General features: G+C 37.8%; 1 protein-coding gene across 1 annotated transcript in view; it reads left to right on the forward strand.

Moving 5' to 3' along the window:
* The first annotated feature begins 3,446 nt into the window (after positions 1-3,446).
* Positions 3,447-17,267, forward strand: part of COL21A1 (collagen type XXI alpha 1 chain) — a 72,855-nt gene continuing 59,034 nt past the window's right edge. The window contains exons 1-4 of the mRNA XM_063313480.1: positions 3,447-3,562; positions 7,072-7,623; positions 15,708-15,876; positions 16,013-16,229. Of these exons, the coding sequence (XP_063169550.1) occupies positions 3,475-3,562; positions 7,072-7,623; positions 15,708-15,876; positions 16,013-16,229 (1,026 nt within the window). The 5' untranslated portion in view covers positions 3,447-3,474. The remainder of the gene's footprint in view (positions 3,563-7,071; positions 7,624-15,707; positions 15,877-16,012; positions 16,230-17,267) is intronic.

Consider the following 17,267-nt stretch of genomic DNA (forward strand, 5'->3'; position numbering starts at 1 on the left):
ACCTGCAGTAGTCATGTGTGGTAAACATAATAGTCCTTGAGCTAATCCAGGCCCTAGTCCTATAACGTCCTAAGATATTTAAGGAGTGGTCCAGTACTTGGCATCCTACACAATGGTAGCTGTCCATTTGTGACAGCACTGCTTTGAGGAACGCAAACTTCTCATGGACAAAGCCAGTCACGTATGTTGGTAAAATTCCTTCTCAGCCCTGTAACCAGGGGCTAAATTCTTACTGTAGCAAAGAGACCTTAATTTGGGAAGGACAAGGAACAGAGCAACCACAAAGCTGGAGCCAGTCCATGCTCCCTATTTATGGCCTGTGAGCAGAACAGAATGGGAAGATTTCTTCTCAAGGCTGCTTCCCGTGCCCCATCCCTGGTGCTGACTGGCCCTCAAGCCAATGCCCCGGCTTTCAGAGCAGCAACAGAAGCTGCTTCCAAGCTTCCTCTCTTCTCCTTCCCCTTTTCTTCACCCTGCTGCAGCCGTAAAGATGGACTCCATCTAAAGATCGATCTGTACTTTAAACCTGTCGATTCTGTTTCCTTTGAACCAGTAAATTGCTTTTACTTAGTTGTTCAAACTAGGCTGCAACACTAAGATAGAATCCTAATCCAAGATTAAAGCCAGTCTAGATATAACAAAATTTGAAGGTAACCACAATAGAAGCAGCAGGGCAGGTAAACGAGGGATAGCAGACAAATGTAACATTCATATTTAAGCAACAAAGCATTGTGTATTAAGCATTACAAGTTCATTATGTCTGAACTCACCTGAAATATTCAAATGGAACACACTACAACTGTTGTTAAGTATATTTGCATCTTACATCACTCTCCCTTTCCTCAAACAATCTTATCCACTTGTCATCAAACTCTGATACTTGTATTACTCTTTGTGAAATCAAGAGCTTGTCAAAAGTGGCTTCTTTGTTGTGTTACAATCTTTGTTAATATGGCACATGTATTCTGCTGGAGGAATGTATAGTATCTAATGGCCAATTGCTCTTCTTCTTGGCTGTTCTTTGTAAAAGAAAGGAAATGACTATTTAGTTACATAGGAATATCCCTCAGGAAATTTATGTATGCCAGATTAAACTTTGGCATATTGTCAAGCAGGTCTGCAGATTTTTATAGTGCTTGAGAAGTTTCGTAACAGGTCATTGGCAAAGTTATTGGTACCAGTTCCTGGGTAAATAGTTATTCTTTTCCAGAAACATTTTCTACTTCTTGTGTTACATTTCTGTTTTATAGATTTGGGTAAATGTTTATTTTCTGTATTTAGCTCAAATGCCACAAATACTGAAGAATATTTTGGTGATCTATTGTTGTACCTGGCACTTTACAGATACTGGCTTCAGGAAACTAACTTTCTTAATATTGATGATGAGGAAAGGAAAAAAAATAATGATAATAGATAAGCTTGTACAGCTACATTTAATGTCTGGTCAATCTGTCACTATATAGCTATTTTTGAGTAGATTTAAATAACACGATAAGCAAACTTACAGTTTAGAAGTGGGACCAAGCGTAGACTCAAAGTTGGCATGATTGGGCACCTGCCAAAGCCCATACTGCTGCCATTTAAATTGAGCCCTTTGGCTTCCAGGAGACAATAAACTGATTAAAGAGTGATAAATCATGCCAAGATGAAGTAGCATCAGTGTTTGTGGATGCCTTCCTGGTATGCAGGCCTGAGCAATTCACCTATAGTATCTTACCCCAGTTCCTGCAAAATCCTGATTAGCTAAATAACTAATTCTTTTTGATCTGGTTAGGCCCTAATTGTAAGCTTTGAATTGGCTCTGCACATACAGTAGAGTGGAAGAAATGCTTCATGATTGTCTGTCTGTCTGTCTGTCTGTCTGTCTGTCTATCTGTCTATCTATCTATCTATCTATCTATCTATCTATCTATCTATCTATCTATCTATCTATCATATTTTTATTACCGCCCATCTCCCCCACTCGGGGGACCTTATAGTTACCTATAAATGAGGATATACAAAATGTTTTGAATTCAAAACAGTAGTTTCAAATTGTTCAGATTGAAAGTATTTCAAGCTCAAACCACATCTGCTTTGAGCTTGGAAAAGAGCTGCTTTGAACTGAAAGTAGCTCTGGAATAGTCAGAAAAACTATTTCAGACTTCAAAGAACTATTCCTAATTTGAAATGCTTTGCACACTCCTAGCTGTAAATTGGATTTATATAGCAGTTTGCTTTGCCCTAAAATGTACTATAATTATTTGATTGGATTTATTTAATCTTTTATTTTGTTTTAATCCTTTATTTATTAAAATATATTTACAGTTATAGTACAGTCTATATACACAAAATCATGGTACAACAAATACAGCTGTGTAACAAAATATTTTCTATTAAGAGAAAAAAAAGGGAAAGGGAAAAAGGGAAAAGTTTCCGACTATCATAGCTATAGATATATTTGCCTTTTGTAATCTCTTGTCTCTATTTACCCTTATATTACCATTATTTCTATTTAACTAATTCATTAATATAAAAAACCCATAGTCATAGCTTGATTTTGTTCAGTTATAAGCAGGTAATCAGATTTATTTAATCTTTTAAACTAGGTAGCGTAAGCCTGGTTCTTGTGAATTGCAGAAGAATGTTTCATATTTTTCACATTTTGTGGGTCTTCCTGATGATAAGTCTTCCTGCTTATCCTACACATACTGTATGTAACAGATGAACTGAAGTCCAAAATTTCTAGGTACCAATTTGCTGAAAGAATGTCTTGGAGCCGAACCTGTACTGGATTCTTCATATGGTTTTATCTCACCTAGACATTTTACTGTACAGTAGGATAAAGTGTGTACCTATTTCTGTATACGAGAGGCAATTTTTGTATTCTGGTCTATTTTAAGCTTTGGCATGTAGGGCTTTATGACACTGTTGTACAACAGATTTCTTATAGTGTTGACAATAGGTAGTCTATAGTTGCATAAGCACTTGACACAGGAGGAATGTGCAATAGTTCTACAGCTCCTTGTATATAACCAGGCTTATATTCCATGCAGCTGGTTGTGTGGTCACTAAATGTCTGGTACACCTGTGAAGTTTGATGGGCTGTGGGCTCAGTGCAGGATACCCAGACAGTATTCCAGTGTGCTGTAGATGGAGGTCTTACTGTGTTGACGTTTGGACTGTTACGGCACTTAGTGGTAGAAGACCATATTGACATTCGTTTCTTATGATTAAGGCCCTTCAAATAAGAGAAAAAAGCATTTTAGGTCTGTATCTTCAATCCTAACTCACTCAAGATAATTTAGTTATGTAATACAACTAGCTGAACTAATAAGTTACACTGTGATTAATCTTACAGGAAGCCATAACAATTTATATACATTGCTTTCATCTTTTCTTATATCATTGTTTTAATGTTGTAATACTGTTTTAAAATATTTTGTATTTTCCCCAGTTTATTTTAGGATCTGAAGGACGCAAAATACTGTATACATGGCAAAGAACATAACATTTCTTCAGACAGTTTTGATGTTCTTACTACATGGTTGCATATTGGCTGAAGGCGGTGATACAAGATCAAGTAAGAAGTTTGCTAACCAGAGCTACTTAATAAAATATAGAAACTTTCTTTAGACAGGTCTCTCTGTCTGTTCTATTTGATATTATCTCTACTTGATATTGTTAATACTTGCAATTTCACATTGCAGTTGTTTGATTACATGTTTGAGATTAGTCCTAAGGAGGTCTTCTTAGGACTACTACTTCTACTTCTGCTTCTGCTTCTCCTGCAGCGTGGAACAGAAGCCTCTAGAATTTTATATTTCTGTATCTTCTCTGCTCTCATTGGTGTTTAGATCAAAATTAGAAAGCTTTCCCTGAGTCTGCTTTTTCTGCTTTTTCTGCTTTTCTCTGTTTGGTTCACTATGAATATCAGATCTCCTGTTGAAGAAACTATAATTGGGTGGACCTCAGGAACATGCCACATTAGTTACCTCCAAACCAATACTCTTTCATGTAGGTTATTCCATTTGGCCACATAACATTAAACTGAAAATGAGTGATATATGTGAATTAAAGCTGCAATAAAATATGCAGTATGGAGGGAAGTCTGGGTTCAGGCTTCATTCCATTTCCATCTTCATATTTTTTCTCTCTCAACAATCTATGCCCATTAAGCATTCACAGTCCTCAGTGGGCTAGTTTAAGCATTATCTATTTTTCTCAGTAATTTTTCTAAGGAAAGCTTTATTTTTTTCAGAGTGGGATTTTTCCACAGCTGCTGACAGCTCCTTCTCATGCCTAGATGATACCATTTTGGTTGCATAATCAGTGGCATTCAGAGTTAGAATGATGCATATGTACAGCACACTTAAATGCAAGAGTACTGGGATTAGCTGAGGATTCTTTGAACACAGAGTTGACGGTGAATCCATACCTCTTGTGTTTTGCTGTGCATTATGGAAATTCGCCAATAGTCAATTCTTTAGCCTCTTCTGATAAAATTATACAGAATGATGCCATGGAGAAGCAAAGTGCCAACAACTTACAATATCTTGAAGCTAAGCTGTACTTCATTTTATACATCACAATTGATTAAAGTCAACAGTAAAAATTGTGGAATTCAGGTTCATCTATAAATTATCTTTGAAGGGTACTCTATATATGCCTGATGTAGGGATTTTTTTAATGTTCACTGAAAGTATCAGGATATTTCCAGAGCAGCTTAGAAGTTAAAATTATAAAATGTTTTTGAGTACAATAACTAAAACAAATTAAATGGCAGCAAAACCATTATAAACCAGTACAGATGTATAAAAACCTGGGCATTTAACATTTAATATGCTAATTTTGTAATGCCTTATCATGTCTCAAGGAAATCCTTTTGACTTGGGTGTAAGTTACAGTGACTATATGTCCTTTATTATAAAGGACAGTCCTTTATTTCAGAAAGCTTTCCTCCCTCCCTCCCTCCCTCCTCCCCTCCTAATTTAATTTAATTTAATTATTTCTATAGCCACCCATCTTAACCAAGGGACTCTGGGTGGCAAAATGCACAGTCTTTCACATTCATGTGAAAAATATGGAAATTGAATTGATTTTCTAAAACAAATTTACACATGCTGTTTGATTTTAGATATTTGTATTAGAATATGCATTTTTGTAAAGTTTTTCTTGGTTTTGCTCTTGAATTTTCCTTTGTAAAGCAAAGTTATAAACATAAACAATTAAAATTTTTTATCCTTATGAACCTCTTTCAGATTTGCCCCTTTTTCAGGATTTATTTTTTCCAAGAAAATATGGTCACTGTAGTCTAAGTATGATTCCAGCCATGTGAATGTGCCTTGGGCTTATGACTCACTCTTTTGGTGACCAATCCAGTTCACTGTTATAATTGGGAAATAAGGTCAGGAGAACAAAGCTTTTCTCCAATGTTGCTTCCTTCATTCAGCCTCAAGCTCCATTCCTAAAAAGCTTTTAGGTTTCTATTTAATTCAGGTTTGGGGGTCCCCCTTCCACCTGTGGTGTGATTAGGCCCAAAGGCATCCTTGTGAAGTGGGGTGTTTCCACATCCATCTGAGTATCAAGTTGCAGCCTTTGCCTTTGAGTAAATGAACTGGCTAAGTATATTTACAGATCGTGAGTGGAAGCAAACCAGAAAACTTTTATGGCCAAATAATGAGACTGAACAGATAATGGTCACCTTGACTAGGAATTGTGGGATGTGAGAATCAGGACATCATTAGGTTTGGGAAAAGTGAGCTAGCATTTTGGTTTATGCTCTTCACATAGGCAACAAAATCCAGCATATTTAATTGTTATAGTAACCTTTTCTTCATTAGGGCAATCAATTAACATTTAGAAAAGGGATAAATTTCAAACGGAAAACTAAGTAAATTATTATCTCTTTATCATTTAAAGTAATTATTTAAATAATACTTTAAATCAGTCCACTGTGTTGCATAATGGTATTGCTGGCCTTTTCTTGTTGTACATTTGGGAAATGCAGTACTTTTGCATCTGTGGGATATTTTCCCTGAATACAAGAGAATTTGGAAACCTGCACACTGAGTGTCATTTGGGAGAAAAGTATAAAAATATTATACGGAGAACCTGAATCACTGGAAATGTTAGCTAACTAATTCATTGTAAGCAGTCATTGGAGCATCAAATTTAGAGAACCAATAATGGATATAAGGCTAGGAAGGGAATTTCTGGATGTGTTGTTCAGGGAAATGTTTCCACAGGGTTAGATAGGAGTGTTTTTGTAGGTGTTTTGTCTCTAGTGAATTATTAAAACCACAAACTACTCAGCAGGGTTTGAAATGGTATTAAGCCACATCCTGTGTGGTGTGGAGATGTGTATTGCTACATTTCCATCAATCAGATGATTGGTTAATCTGTTTGAAAGATTTGATTTCTCAAGAAAAAGCATGATTCTACTAATTTATTAAACATAGCAAAGGCCATTTTTTCAAAGAGAAAACAAAACAAACTTGTGACTGGCATGTATGCCTATGGTTACAGAAACTGACCAGTATTGAGCTTTTCCCAAGAAACTGAAGTCGCAAATATCCTTTTAAACTGTACTCTTATATGTGAAGTACAAAACTAATGAATTACGAGTTCCTTTCTATTTTTTTTTACTCATGTGGAATTACTCCTCCAATTATATATTTATTGTTAGTTTGTTTAAAAGTTGATCACATGTACTGGGGCCATACTGGAATCACACACAAAGAAAACTTGAGAATAGGGTACAGGTTTCTGCAATTTTTATCACATTTTAAGACTAACTACATGAAATCAACAATGTGAGTTACAAGTTGCAGTTCATGGAAAGGTATTTGTGGTTAAATGGCATTGAAATGAGTAAGTCTTCAAGTTAGTTGTGATTAACTAACTTGTTAGGTTTTAGCTCATCTCATCTGGACATGAGATTCAGAACAACCCAATATATTTTTATCTAGAAATAGGTATAATTACAGTTGGTGAAGTTTACATCCTAGTTTGCCATCTCAGGGATACTGACTATCTTGGATTATGGTTACAAAGGTACAAATAAAACATTTTTCTCTCTATTTGTTTTAGGTTGCCGAACAGCCCCAACAGATTTAGTTTTCATCTTGGATAGCTCCTACAGTGTTGGCCCAGAAAACTTTGAAATAATCAAAAGATGGCTGGTCAATATTACAAGTAACTTTAACATAGGACCAAAGTTTATTCAGGTTGGAGTAGTTCAGTACAGTGATTATCCTGTACTTGAAATTCCTCTTGGGTCTCATGCTTCCAATGAGGATCTAATCAGAGAAATGGAATATGTACAGTATTTGGGTGGAAATACAAGAACAGGCAAAGCAATTCAATTTGCAATCGACCATCTATTTGCTAAATCCGCAAGATTCCTTACAAAAATTGCAATTGTTCTAACTGATGGTAAGTCCCAAGATGAAGTCAAAGATGTGGCTGCTGAAGCCAGGAGAAGTAAGATCACGCTGTTTGCCATTGGCGTTGGTTCTGAAACTGAAGAAGATGAGCTGAGAGCAATTGCCAACAAACCGTCTTCCACATATGTGTTCTATGTTGAAGATTATATTGCAATATCCAGAATAAGAGAAGTAATAAAGCAGAAACTCTGTGAAGGTAAGTATTAATCTTTCTTGGCAAAGCATTTACTTTTTTTTTTTTAAGCGTAAGAGTTGTGTTGTGTGCTAATATAACATTTTAATTATTATGCTTATGTGGGGTGACAGGAGTTATCTAATAGGGACTGGTCTCTTGAATTTATACTAAAACAACCAGGTACTTCAGTGAAATACATGTTGATTATAGTTCTTGATCAAACAAATACAGATATAAAGATGTATCAAAAATCAGTAGGCAAACAACCGTCATGTTCAGCTACAGTGGTATACCGCACTGTATACAGTAACATAAAATTGGGTTAGCTGGCATGGAAGTATCAATAGCACCCTGTGTGTGGCCTGTGTCAAATATCACAGTTCCTTAAAGCAATGAATTAACAGTAATCAAACCTTTGGGTAAACATTTGTCTAACCCTTCGGGCAGCAGCCAAGCATGTTGCCATGTTGAGAGTCATTGATGTCTTTGATCTGCCAAATGTGTAAAATTCATTGGACCTGCTTGGCCTGTTCACTAGGAGGAGGACTGGGAGAGCAGAGTGGATGTTACAACCAAAGGAACAGGGCAAAGGGACATGACTCACTGTTTTGATTCCTCCAAAGATACTCTTCAAAGGGAATGTTCTGATATCTTCCCTGGAGGACCACTGCTATGGCATCTCAGTGATCTAAGCAGAGATGGTTGTCTTCAATAAGCACTTGACAATAGTTTTGCTTCTGCAGTAGGTTTGGAAAGAGATTTCAAGGGGTTAAGCCTGATGGGAGCTAACCCAAATACTTGGCTTGTGAATTTTGCAAAAATGAACAGAAATCCCTACGTTTTTCCTCGAGTCAGTGTTTTTAAAAATCTATTTATACAACCGTTTATGCCTGTACCATAGATTCTGGGTAGCTTATACCCATGCAAGAATAAAAACATACATAAGACCACTGATAAGCAGTAAGTATACAGCATCATATTGGGTATAGTTATCTCAAAAAGGTGCTGTCAGCCTTGCATAGCATTCTCCTTCCCAAAGGATCTGCAGAAAAGCATGATTGTAATTGCTGTCCTGAATGCTGACAAAAAATGGGCTATCCTAACCTGGTGGGGAGGGCTGTGAAGGAGAAGGTGGTTGTGATCTCAGGAGGCTTCTGCAGCTGAACAAATTCCCATCATCTTTCATGCTATACCTCTTGTTCTTTCTTTATGCTGCAGAGTCCTAGTGATAAAAGCGTGCTGAAGCCTGGGGTAGAGACATAGAAAATATTACTCACTTTGTGCTCTGCATCTATTCCTGGTGATGCAGAGACTAATCAGTAAATTAAGTGATATAGCAATTTTTCTGGATCTTTGTGAAATTAAACTTAATCTCTAGCATTCAAAATGTGTCCTTTCCTATTTTTCAAGAACAATAAATGCTGGGTGGGATCCAGAGATTCCATTCTGTTCATGGAAGGAATATCAGTCTCTGAATTGTACACGGTATATAAAAAGTCTTCATAGATTCTCTGGAATATGCTACATCTCTTAAAATGATTCTGGAGTAGAGCTGTTTGCAAAATAATCTCAAATGTACAGAAACAAATTTAAGACATAAAATTCAGCATGGTGGGCGGTCAGTGTTTGCAACTTGCACATTTTTTTAAAAGATAAACTGAACCGTATGGGTCCCCAGCTTGGATCTGGGTCAAAGTACAGCAAGAAGAGACGGTTCTTTTATCTCTTGCATTATTCCTTATGAGAATGGCCTCCTGGTGAGGTAGGATAGGTATTGAAGAAATTAGTGTTAAATACTTTATTCTATAGTACCGGTACAAATCTCTCCTCCTTGCCAATATATTTATTTTTACTTTTAAAAACCACAGAGGATCTAATAATAAACCTCCACTTTGTATTTCTTGGAGGACTGTGATGAGAATCTTTCCTCCAGCTCTTTTGTTAAGGCTTACATTCCTTTGAAAAGTGATATTGATCTAGATGGTGTTTTATTATTATTGTTATGATTTATTCTCGAGAGACAGTCCGTGAATAGCATGCATATAATTTGCCAGTCCCAATCTTTCTGAGTGTAGAAACTGTTTCCAGTTTTCTTTTTAAAAAAGACTAAAAGGAACAAAACCCTCTTGTTTATTCTATTGTTTTAAAGGACTAGTGTAATAGGAGCAAAATCAAATATTAAAAATATTTATATAGTAACAGAGCAACATCTTTCACCTTACAGATGTTTGATGTAAGAACAAAGTTTTGCTTCTGAGGTTCAAATGCTTTGTATCATGTAACTAATACTGGCATTTAGTTTGTAAGACGTCTTACTATTGTACTTTGTCATTATCATAAGGGTTTGCAGTCACATTTAAGTGTTCAACTTGCATTGGTGTGTACGTTACAGTATGATAAATGGCCATTTACTCTCCCATAAGTTTATGTTCATTATAGATCGAGAATTTTTTTTCTTTTTGCTCTGGATCAGTCTCCAGAAATATGTGAGAGGGTTGCCAAATGTGTGCAATTTTAATTGTTACAACAAAGATTGAGGTTTATTAATGAAAATGTTTATTACTTGGTTAATTCCTATCTGGATACAGTTCATTTTTAATTTTGTTAATTACGTGGGCGTTTCTGGGTTAACTTTTTTTGCTTTATGCAATTGTATTCTGTTAGTTCTGACCTTTCACCATAAATAACTAGTAATCATTATTAGATGGAGAACTCATTTTCCAAGCCAGTTCCAGAAAGTTCATAAAACATAGTATGATAAACTGTAAGGGTTGAAAGGGGCTTTGGTCCAACCCTCTTTGAAGGGCAAACATCCACTAGAGATGGCCATCCAGATTCTGTTTAAATAGCTGCTGTGAAGAAGAGGACACCACCTGCCAAAGCAACTTGCTTCTTTGTTGAACAGTTCTTAATTATTAGGGAATTCTTCTTGATGTCCAATAAAAATTTCCTTTCTTGAAATTGTAAACTCATTGTTTCTTGTCTTCTGGAAGAACATTGAACAAATCTACTCCATCTTCTACAGCACTTCAGATTTCTGAAGACATCTATTATGTCGCCTGGCAGTCTTCTATTCTCCAGGTGACATATATCCAGGGTCTATTACTCATAATTTTTTCTTTCAAGCTCCTTATCTTGGTTGCTTTCCTTGGAACCAACTTCATTTTGTTAGCCTTTCCAAACTTTTAGTGCCCAGAATTGGACACAGTATTCTAGGTCAATGGCTCTTAAACTGGGGGTAATTTGGGCATATCTTGGGGATAATGGAGCAATTTATAATTGCTTGTATGTGCGTTGAGGCCACTGCTGAGACCCTTGTGTAAAACAACAGTCTGCTTTGTGTGTGGGGGGTTAATTACATTATCTGAATCTGGGAAAAGGGGTCAAATTGGGTCAAACAGTTTAAAAGTTCTAGGTGTTTTATTTCCAGGTGTTTTCTGACCAATACAGAATAGAGAGGAATAATGACTTCTCATTATCTTGACACTTGATTCTCTTGATCTTGATTCTCTTGATATAGCCTTGGCCTGCGTTTGCTTTTTTTGCAGCTGCGTGACACTCTTGGCTTATATTCAGCTTGTGTTCCACCAAGACATATAGATTCTTTTTACCTGTACTGTTGCCTGGTATGATCACTCCAATACTATATTCATGTCTTTGATTTTCTGAATCAAATGAAGGACTTCGCATTTATTCATGCTGAAACTCACATTGATGGTTTCTGGCTTGTCAAGATCCTTCTGAGTCTTGATACTGTCCTCACCTATCTTTGTGTTTTCTGCAAATCTGATAAATGTAGGTAGCACAGAGTGGGCCACATTTTCCCTTCTTTATTACTAGGACCTTATATAGAAATTTTTTGAAAGCCTTGTTGAAGTCACAATGTACTTGCCCATCATACTCTTATGGTTAACTAGATTGGTCATGCTATCAAAAAAGAACAGATTGGTTTGACATGACTTATCCTAGATAAAGCAATGCTGGGTACTGCCAAGCAATGTCTTCCCTTTATTCACAAACTGCTCTAGTATTCCTAACAAGTGTTTCCACTTATTTCTTTATTGGTGATGGTGAAAAGCGAAAGGTCCACTATGCAAGCACCAAGTCATGTCTGACCCTTTGTGGGGATGCCGTTTTTGCAATGTTTTCTTGGCAGACTAGAGCAGGGTGGTTTGCCATTGCCTTCCCCAGTCGCCACCTTCTCCATCAAGCTGGGTGCTCATTTTACTGACCCCAGAAGGATGGAAGGCCGAGTCAACCTGAGCTGGCTACTCGAGAATCCACCTTCCGCTGGGATCGAACTCAGGTTGTGGGGAGAATTTCGGTTGCAATACTGCCACTGTCGTGTTCACTGATTTAGTGTAGTTTATACATCATAACATTTCACATGCCATGGCGCTGACATGTTTCTGTTTGGGAGGGAGCTGCTGTGAGACCTTGTATGTGAAATCAGTACAATGGAATGTGTTTGGGTTATGTTATCTGTTCAAGGCCTTTTCCTGCAGACCATCAGAAACCGTTAGGAGCACCTGGAATTGTGAACTTGAGAAGACTCTACGGGGGGAGGGATTTCATTTGCACCGAGGGTTTTTAGTTTGAATTTAGCACGCTTTCATCATTCTCAGCTTTCTCTGTGACCCTGCATACTATTCTTTAATAAATCAGATATCTTTGAATTCCTGCTCATGAGTCTGATGGTGTTTTAGAATAGGCAACCATTACATAAAGCTGAGAATCCCAAAGTTGTACCGTTAACTCCTACCAAGATCAGTCTCTTGTGAGGGAAAATAGTTAACGATGGCTGAGTCAAAATCCACGATTGGGGGACTCGAGGAGATGACTAGCTTGATGCCCGAGTCGATGGTCAAGAGCGGAGAGCTGGATCTCACCCCAGAACCTTCAGAATCCTGAGACCTGTCAAGGGAGGAATCGAGTTCCAATTCTGATGCAGAGGAATCTGACAATGGGGAAGAGCCAAAGCAACCGGCACCCAGCGAATTGCTTGCAGAGTTGATCACCTTGGATGAAGTGGGGGAACCACAACCAGGGACGTCGGGGACATCCTGGAAGTTTCGGTTCCCGCTAACCCCAGACAAAGAATCTACTATGGTGTCAACTGAGAGGAAACCGGGCACACAGAGGAGAGGGGACTCTCAAACCCCTGAGAGACTGAGAGTGATGGAAGCCAAAATAGAATCGATGGAGTACATGTTGAGAAACCTATCTTTGTCACTGGAGGGGCAAGGGAGGTGCAGAGGAGATCCCAGCTTCCCGCAACCATCCCCCATCCTCCCATCCAGACCGCCAGCGGAGTGGGGCCGGAGACGGCTCCCAGATGAATCTCCACCCCGCAGAGCTCAGCCATCAGTATCCCCACCCCGAAAAGGAAAAGCTACTGTAACCTGGGGCCCAACCACTCAAGTGACTGCTGGTTCCACTCCAACCGTAGGCGGAATGAGAGACTTTTCTGTCAAGTTTGATGGGGATCCAACAAAGTTATCTTTCTTTTTAACTAATGCTAAGAGTTATATGAGGCATAAATTAAAGTTAAGCAGTAAAATAATTAACAATTAAGAACTTGGGGAAAGAGAGGTGTTTTTTGTTGTTGTTTATTCGTTTAGTCGCTTCCGACTCTTTGTGACTTCATGAACCAGCCCACGCCAGAGCTTCCTGTCAGTCATCAACACCCCCAGCTCCCCCAGGGACAAGTCCGTCACCTCTAGAATATCATCCATCCATCTTGCCCTTGGTCAGCCCCTCTTCCTTTTGCCTTCCACTCTCCCTAGCATCAGCATCTTCTCCAGGGTGTCCTGTCTTCTCATTATGTGGCCAAAGTGTTTCAGTTTTGCCTTAATATCATTCCCTCAAGTGAGCAGTCTGGCTTTATTCCTGGAGGATGGACTGGTTTGATCTTCTTGCAGTCCAAGGAACTCTCAGAATTTTCCTCCAACACCACAGTTCAAAAGCATCGATCTTCCTTCTCTCAGCCTTCCTTATGGTCCAGCTCTCGCAGCCATATGTTACTATAGGGAACACCATTGCTTTAACTATGTGGACCTTTGTTGTACTAAAATTCATTGCATGGAAAATAGTGTATGTGCATTTCTGGCTCTCATGTAATTGCTTCCACTCATTGTGCTTCCACGTGTTGCAGGTTTAAATGAATAATGACTCTCAAGTTGGAACTGATTGCAGAAATTGGCCCTTGGTCAATTCATACTAGGAAGCATCATAAGAGTTGGTTGATCTGATTTTGCCTTCTAATGAGTGTAATCTTATTCTAGTAAATGCTGCATAAGTTCTCATCCATTCTGTATCCTATTACATGTTCTGCACAACTAAAAAAATGAACGTTTCCTGTGGAACTTCTCTCAGTTTTGTTTTGTTTTGTTTTGTTTTTTTGAAGAAGAATTCCATGCCATATGCTTTTGAAAACCTTTGAAAAATAAGTTGCTGTATCTTAGGGGAGAAATGGTCTCATGGCATCCCGGACTGAGATCTTTGTAACCTCTACCCTTTGTTTCCCCTGTTTGAAACGAATTCCATTTCTTCTCTCTAAGCTAAATAATGAGTTTCTATTATATATTTATACCAGTAAAAAGGAATATTGGCACATTATTTTAAAAAACTCTTTAATATTCTACTTCAGTGCCCAGTATTGTGCTCTGTGCTTTTTTTGTTCTTTCAGCTTTTTAAACAGTGTTCTGCCAACTTAGAATTTTTTCACAAGCACATCATGCTTTTTCAGAATGACAGGAGTTTCAGGCCCAAAGCAGACTCAGGAGATGCAAAGACGTCAAAACACCACTCATGTAATGCAAGTGGACTTAGTTGCTGGTATTGCCATTTCCTTGCCTTTAAATTTATTGAGGGTCTACATTATGGGATCTGAAGAGGATTTCCTTGTTCCAAGTTCCACAAAGGAAAGGATACTTGTGAGTTAGAATGGTTTGGAGGAAGAGAGAACAGTAATATGGCTGACAGATAGTTTCCCCTTTCTTGGCTTAGAAATACCTCCAGAAAAGCAACACTCAAACAATGGTTGTATTCAGATCTAAATATAAACAATGTTTAGTCATCAGTGGTAAGTTTCAGGCTCATATCTTCAGCTCTGCTCTCCTCCTTTCTGTGCAAAGGGAGGATGGAAAACTTCAGCCCTTAGTTTTTAGCAAACTGCAGTTTGATGCCAGCTCTCTTTGTCCAGTCGCACTAACAAGCATTGATTTCTAAAGTTCAGACCAACCAGGAAACTGCAGCAAATTGAAAGCCCAAAGGGAAGCTTCATAATTTCCCTTTTTGTGTGACTTACAAGTTGGGAGCGAGAATGTGCACAAGCCTAAGAGAACAGCTTGGACATGCAGTTGTTATGATGTTTTAGCAACTCTTTGGAACTGTAGCAAGGCCTCTGCCCCACTGCAGTTGCAGAGTATGCCTTTCATCGCATGGACATTAGGAGGCTGATAGCTTGCCGTTTTTGATCTATATGTTACAACAGTATTGTCACTTAGGAATGGATGACTCTGTTTAGTGCTTCCACTCTTCCAGTACAAAAAAAAAGGGGAATTGCACCTGACATAATACTATGTGCAACTTCCTCATAATTTAAGTCAATTTTAGGCTTAACACCACCAATGCATATAAAATTTAGGGTGGGGAGCTGCTATACTAGGTTGAAAATATTCCACATCCAGTGGCTGGCACACACACACACACACACTCACTCTCCATGCCCACTCCACTTAAATAATTATGGTACAAGTGTCTGGCACTTATCTGAAAATATGGACAACATATTTTGACAGTACACTATCCTAAAGTGCTGACTGATTAATATCTTAGCACATAGCACAGTAATATCAAAAATTCAAGAGAATTTATCATACAGGAAAAATAATACAAAATAATATGAGTACACAAATATCAATGGTGAACTTTTCACTACATGTTTAAAATGGTGTTTCAGGTGCTTCCTTGGCCATTCAGTCCAAAAAATGCAATTTACCCTGATGCATGGCAAAAGATTTCCTATTTTGTGTTTAATGTTACATATTATTTTAGGTTCCCATTTGCAAGTGTCTTGATTTGTGTATTGTGTTTCTTTATAGAATCAGTTTGCCCAACAAGAATTCCTGTGGCATCCCGGGATGAAAAAGGATTTGATATCCTTTTAGGCTTAGATGTGAAAAAAAAGGTGAAGAAAAGAATTCAGATTCCAAGCACTAATGCAAAAGCTTATGAAATCACTTCACAGATTGATTTGTCAGAATTGACAAGGTACTTCTTTCTCCTGAGCTGACATTTCTTATGAAAATTTGCTACCTTATGATTTATTGAATATATATTTTAGAATTCTTTTAATTCTGAAGTTAAATTATTTTATGTTTTGTATTTGAAAAAAATTGTTTTCCAGAAATGTATTTCCAGAAGGCCTTCCTCCATCATATGTATTTGTATCTACACAGCGATTTAAAGTAAAAAAAACATGGGATTTGTGGAGGATTCTAAGCCTGGATGGAACACCACAGATAGCTGTTACTGTAATTGGAGAAAACAAAACATTATCATTTACTACAACAAGCCTAGTAAATGGCAGTCAGGTTGTTACTTTTACTGCACCCCGTGTAAAGGTAAAGAATGCATCATGTGTCAACTGAAAAATCTACAACCATATTATGTGTTTAAATGCAAGGAGATCCAATATTTCAGGTCCATTTCAACCTAGACTCAGGCCCACATTTGCAATTGCATTCTGGAAGGTATTGTGCACTCTGGGGATCAGGTAAACCATAAGGGGATTCTCCTGGAGGCATCATTTTTATTTAAGGCACAGGTGACCTCAGTGGCTACCAGTGCTTTTTATTGGCTTACAGTTGCTGTTAGCTTATTCATCCTATCTGAACAGAGATATTCTAGCACTAGTTAAATATAGATTGGTTTCATATCAAAGACTATTCTGAAGAGGGTAGACTACCTAGAACAGAGTGGGGTTGAATGCAGGGGTGACAATTTATTATGCATTTGTCCCATTTTATTTTTATAGCTTTTTGATGTGGTCAGACGACTAATTAGTAAGATTTATTGTATTGACTATGTTGGTAATTTCTCAGTTGGATTGTATGCAATGAGTTGTATGCAGCAGCTTCTTTTGAAGGGAATTGGAAATTTTACTTCATATACATTTTACTTTTACTTTGTACAAATTTCCATTTCTAGACCCAAATCATAACTATTAGTACTGATCGAAAAGCCTTAACAGCTTGGGACTAAAGTATATCCAAGAATGCTGCCTCCGTGTTGGGAGCACATTGCCCCTCTTTAGAATGCCATTATTTATGGGCTCAGTAAAGACAGGTCAGTGCTATTGTAATTCGGAACGTTTGGAGTGAGATAGATGTCTGTTCATTCCAGGCTTATGCAGCACTTTTCACCCAGGCATTTTGGTAGCATAGTTTAACTTTGATTTTACTTATTAGGCTAGGACAGGGGAGACCTAGGTTCAAGTATCTGTAGGGTAGGCCATAAAAACTTGACGTCATATACAGCTTTCATGCTGTTGTTTGCAGAACCAAAAGGTCAGCCTACTTTTCCTGTTTGTTTTTGGAAGACAACCTCTGACCAGGCACGGACAGCATCTTCCAGTTACTATTGAACCACATTTCCTAGCA

Source organism: Candoia aspera, chromosome 1 (genome assembly GCF_035149785.1).
Source record: "Candoia aspera isolate rCanAsp1 chromosome 1, rCanAsp1.hap2, whole genome shotgun sequence".
In the NCBI taxonomy this organism is placed as follows: Eukaryota; Metazoa; Chordata; class Lepidosauria; order Squamata; family Boidae; genus Candoia; species Candoia aspera.